Source organism: Montipora capricornis, chromosome 11, assembly GCF_036669925.1.
Source record: "Montipora capricornis isolate CH-2021 chromosome 11, ASM3666992v2, whole genome shotgun sequence".
Taxonomy (NCBI): domain Eukaryota; kingdom Metazoa; phylum Cnidaria; class Anthozoa; order Scleractinia; family Acroporidae; genus Montipora; species Montipora capricornis.
In genome coordinates, this window is record NC_090893.1 from 32041618 (window position 1) to 32047572 (window position 5955).

The following is a 5955-nucleotide window of genomic DNA, read 5'->3' on the forward strand; positions in this document are numbered from 1 at the left end:
GTACACTGGAGTGTTATTCTCCGTGTCTGTACAGATGAAATTTATGGTGTGTTATTTGCTGGCCGGGAGGTCCGTATTGGGGAAAATTGTGCCACAGGTCTCGAGTAGTTCCCAAGGCCACAGGCCGAGGGTTATACTCGAGACCGAGGGCACAGTTTTTCCCAAGACGGACAGACCTAGGCCGGCAAATAACATGCTTATTTTTTATCCTACGGGATTGCTGTGTTGCCGTTGTTTACAAACGGACATCTTTTACGCTGTTACGAAAATCTTGAAAGGTTGCTTAAGTTGGAAATTTCGGACCGCAAAATCAGGACCGCTGGAGCACGCGCGATTAGCCAATCAGATTCAATAATTTAGGATTCCGGACCGCTGAGAAGCTGGAGAAAAAAATAAAGTCAATGACGTGACAAAAGCCATTTCTCCTCGTGACTTGTATCCGCCTTACGTGAGTCTCATCCTCGACAGTTTGGGCTTTTTGTCAACACTCTGATCATCTGTCTGACGTAAGAGTTCTTTTTTTTCGTAACAGTTCGACTTTGAGGTAAATCAGCGTAATTCCAATTCAAGTTTGCGCGAGGCGATGTGGATATGTTGGCATTACTCTACAGTTGATTTCGTGGGTAAGTCAGTTGGTGCACCATGCTCAAGAAATGGGACAAGCGGCGTTATTTGGCACTAGCGACAGTAGCGACCTTAGTCTTGGTCATGTCCTATGATAAAATACATTTGCCAAGTATGACCTTACTTTCCAAGCTCGCGGTCACCGAAATATTTTCGTACCAAACTCCGGAGCCACGAAGACAGGGTTTGCTTATAATCGGACGTGGGCGATCCGGAACGAGTTTTGTATCGAAGATGTTTGCACACGGTTTGCGGGTGAGTTTAATTTCAAAACCTCAAATGAAAAAAAAAACTGCTGGATTTAATTTCCTTAGGTAAAATGCGTGAAGAAAAGACCCAAACCAGCAGACAATCACCACGTTCCTTTGAATGATCTTTACTCTCTGAAAATGGCATCTAGACTTCCTCTTCTAGATCCAATTTCAGCAACAAACATTAGGTCTTAAAGAAAGAAAGCGAAATTTCGAGTTGTCTGAGTGTTTCAGTTGATATTTCGTCCGTGAATATTGACCATAAGATGTATTAGAAAGTGGCAGCTCGATTTTTGATGACCCATTTCGGGGAAATGATCAATGTGAATTTGATAGTAGTACTTATCCTTTGTCTACCAAACAAATGTGTAGTTTGTATTCTCGACCTTTTTAAATTCTCTCCTTCGCATAAAGAATCAATTCTTTGTCTCAAGAATGCTTTTTTCAAATAACCACTTTAAATATACTATGAGTACGAAAAAACCGACAGTTAAGAATAGTTAGCCATGGATTCATGACCTGTGACATCCTCGTTTGTGACAAATCTACGGACTCATCCGGTGACGGTTATAAAATCCGTATGTTTTTTTTACGAGGCACACTGAACTATTGGGTATTTTCCCCTGATTTTCCTATTTGGCATTTCATATTAAGTCAGCTTTTGTGCCTGAAATCATATTGAATCAGCTGACTTTGCCGTTGTTCGAGACTGAGACCCATTTGACGATCTTCCACTTAAGCATTTAGCAGTCATGTGTTCTCGTAAAACATAATTAGCTTTAAGTTCCAAAATATCACCATTAGTGCTGCAGGAACGGCATCATATTTGGCGACGCTGTGTCACAAAGATATCGCGAGATGTTAATGAGAAATTGCTTTTCCGCGGCTGTCCACATGATTTATTTCCTAAAGTACAGACAGCTTTGTTTGTTATTGAAGTCAAACTGACCTAAAGTAAAATCTTATTTTATTTCAATTGAAAGCTCATCAAATTTTCGTAGGAAAAAAAAGGCTTCTTTAATTTATCAGGTGTTGGGATACCATAGCGACTTGTTAGCTTCTCAAGCATTTGGGTAATTTTGCTTCAGCATTAAAATTCTACGGAATTAGATTCTGTTATCCTACTGATCCGTTTTGTCCTATAGTCCTCTTATTTCTTCCTCCTCTTTTATCTTTTCAAGGCTTTCTAACAGGATATTTGAGATACTCTGGTAAGAGTTCTAAAAGACAACCACGTTTTCTGACGTATGAGGAATTTTTTTGGATACTGTTTTAGGAAATTAAATGGTGTTGAAGTGCCATCAGTAATAAAACCTGAATGTGATTGACAGTTGCTATCTTTTTTTTTTGTCTCGTAATTATTGTGTAAATTTATTTCCTTTGTAGGTTTCATGACTTCCAAATCTTTAATTCCGGGGTGGACCGTTTATATGAGATTATTTTAGGTCGGCTTCCAGAAATATCGGAAGCGCCTATGCTAGAGGCTTCCCGCCTTCTCGAGCAGACAAAAAACGAGATTTTATTAAAGAAAAGGAGCATTTGCCGAGATCTCAAAAAAGCTGCCCAGTCCGTTTAACCGAGTTTGCTTGCCTCCGATAAAGAGACTTACTTTTAATTTAAACTATAATCAAAGAGTACACCAATAGACTAAAAATGGTTTCTATGTGGCAAGTATTTCCATGTGATTTAAAACGCAAACGATCAGATAACGCTGTTCAACCAATGGAAATTGGCTTCATGTATGCACTCCGAGTTGCTGCACTTTTAGTCGGCTCTCTCACAGTTTTTTAATCTTAAAGAAAGGCTTTTTTAATTTTTTAATTTAATAACTTCAAGGATCTATCTCTAAGGATTGGGACATGCTATCAACTGACTTTCAACGTTTGGTTCGCCTGTTTGACCCTCGAAATTTGCTGTTATTTATTTCAAGTTTCCCGCATAGGGAGTGTCAAGTATTTATGAGTCAATGAGTCAATGAGTCAATGACTCATGAGTCAATGAGTCGATGAGTTAGTGCAGTTAATTCAAGCATAAAATGAAAGCTAAAATTTCAGAGAGTGCTTAGGCCTAATCACTGAAACGAGGGCTTAGGCTTAATCAACAAATTATTGCTATATTGACTGTGAGTCCATTGACTCATGACTCATTGACTCATTGACTCATTTGACTCATAAAACATGCGTCCTCCGCATAGGTCGCATAGCATAATCACTGAGGCAAATCCTGGTAGAGTACGATACAAATTTTTGCCTATTGAGCTTCGGCGTCTCAGAACATCTTTCAAACGTCAACCTATTGAGAAAACTGTCTTCAAACAACTTAAAGATTGCGGAATTTTGCGGCCCTTTCATGGTTGCCACGCTGGAAGAGCGTTAAAGTTGAAAAACCATGCTGCCTCATTAAATTTGGTTTTATCAACGGAGTTGATAATGTAAATTGGCCACCGTACAGAGATTCTAAAAGCTTTTTGAATCTCTGTACGGTGGCCAATTTACATTATCAACTCCGTTGATAAAACCAAATTTTTGTATACTACTGCCTCATTAAATGTTCCAACTGCACAACCAAGGAGACATATTTGCATTTCATCCCAATCGGTCATGCTCCTGTTCCAGAGTCTCAGAATCGTAGGGAATTCTGTCCCTCTGTCGCACTGGCAAATATGATGTCTCTTAGCCCAAAGATTGATAAACTGAGGTGCTTTGCTAATAATAACAAGCCCGACATTATATCAATGACCGAAACCTGGGTATATGACGACACCGCACCTGAGCATCATCTTCACCTTCCCGGTTACAACTTGTGCGTAAAGAACCGCAAATCTGGCATCCATGGAGGAGTTGGTCTTTATATTAACAATACTATTCAGTTTAAGACCCTCAATGATTTATATCATCCCGAGTTGGAGGTGCTATGGGTTCATCTTAGACCTGTGCGACTGCCAAGAGGATTCCCCCGCATTGTTGCTGGAACTGTTTATCACACGTTATACCCTAACGGAGCCAGTGATGCAACTATGATCGACTACCTTCTTTCTTCACTTACGACCATCGAAGGGCTTTATCCAGGGTGCGGAATCCTTCTAACTGGCGGCTTTAATCAGCTTAACATCAGTGACCGCACACTGGATGCCCCAGTTCAGCAAAGATTTTTTACAGATCTTTCCTCCATTTGGTCTTTCTGATCATTCTGTGGTCTTATTGGAACCTAAATCGAAGAGCAAGCGCACTACCAGCAGTCGTCCTTTTATCACTCGTAGGGACACTCGCTCTAGCCGTAAATGTGAGCTTGGCAGGTATCTGGGATCCATAGATTGGTCCGTTCTTGACTCGGCTACCAATTGCGAAAGTAAGTTGCAACTTTTCCAAGACCTTGTAAAGATTGGCTTAGACACCATCATGCCTCTCAAGACTTTTTTAATTCACGTGAATGATGCTCCTTGGGTGACTGCCGAATTCAAGGCTCTGATAAAGTCCCGTCAAAAGGCATTTGCGCAAGGAGACAGTGAGCGTTATAGGCGTTAATACTGACAAGTGTAAAGAGCTGCGAATTGATTTCAAAAGATCGAAGGAACAATTTGACGCGCTCAATGTGAACTCTAAAGAACTTAAACAAGTAGATAGCGTGTGTTAGGTGTAACGATGAGCAATACACTTAAATGGAACTGTCATGTTTCTGAATTAATTAAGACAGCGAGTAAGCAGATGTATTTTTTGACTTTACTTAAACGTGCTAAGGTTCCTACAAGTGATATTGTCAGCCTTTATACTACTTGTATTAGGCCTGTATTAGAATATTGTGCTCCTCTATATCATAATGCTCTTCCAGATTACCTAGGTAATGACATAGAGCGGGTTCAAAAACGTGCTCTTTCTATAATATCTCCCGCACTTTCTTATCATGATTTATTGCAATCGCTTAAGTTAGAAACATTGAAGGTTAGACGTAATGATCACTGTCAAAAGTTAATTAACCAGGTAGCTTCTGAACCAGAACACAAACTTCGTCATTTTCTACCAGCTAAGAACAAATGTCCGTACAACCTGAGAAAACGTGGTTTTGTTGCATATAAAACGCGCACTAAACGTTTTAGTTCCACCTTTTTTCCTACAATGAGTAGGAATTAGATTCGTATGTGTAATCAAATGGCGACGAGTGAAATTAGGAACTAATTTCACGCGCGTTTTGTCAAAATTCTGATAATTTCCCGAGCCTTTAGGCGAAGCGCAAGTGAAATTATTTCCTAATTTCACGGGAAAACCATTTGATTACCTTTTGATGTCGTGGGTGACAAATTACGCTCACAACCGTAATTGTAAAATCGCTCGAGTACTTTATCCAACTGCTCGGGAAGAATCATCTCCAGGTATTTCTCAAGGCTATTTTCGTCACACCACTTCTCAAAAACTCTCACCCACTTAATTGTGCTCTTTCACGTATTTAAATTTTCTGCCGCTTCTTTTAATTTCGTAACTTCCTCAATGGTCACTGTCTTAAATCTAGACGCCATCTTGGCTCTGATCGAGATACAAGAGATGTTACCATGGCAATTTCTGTAATTTCACATGTGAAATTATAAATTAACGCTGAAATTTCGCGCCTAAATTAAGGAGTAATTTGTCACCCATGATATTACTTGTTTTGAATTTGAATTTTGAATTTTGAATTTTGTAAATAGTCATGCAATTCAGCCTAAGTAGGCTGCAATAGGATTTTTCAATAAAGTTATCTATCTATCTATCTATCTATCTATCTATCTATCTATCTATCTATCTATCTATCTATCTATCTATCTATCTATCTATCTATCTATCTATCTATCAAAGTGTTTCGGAATAGAGCTCGTCTCTATCTTCGTCCAGCTTCTACCAACGTTGAACATGATGAATGAATTTTAGGCTTTTATCGAGGCATGATACGTTGTTGTTAACATTTGGTGAACATAAGCAACAGTATTTGTTGATCAACAATTGACTGAAGGAATGTCGGAGGAGCTCGGAGAAACTGCCACGAGCCTGATATTCAACTTTGGTTTTCACTCCAACAACGCGCACTTCCGGTCATCAAAGTCTTGTAAAGA

General features: G+C 39.4%; 1 protein-coding gene across 1 annotated transcript in view; it reads left to right on the top strand.

The window, feature by feature from the left end:
- Positions 1-402: 402 nt before the first annotated feature.
- Positions 403-5955, top strand: part of LOC138024180 (carbohydrate sulfotransferase 3-like) — a 10930-nt gene continuing 5377 nt past the window's right edge. The window contains exons 1-2 of the mRNA XM_068871295.1: positions 403-448; positions 533-879. Coding sequence (XP_068727396.1) covers positions 643-879 — 237 coding nt within the window. The 5' untranslated portion in view covers positions 403-448; positions 533-642. The remainder of the gene's footprint in view (positions 449-532; positions 880-5955) is intronic.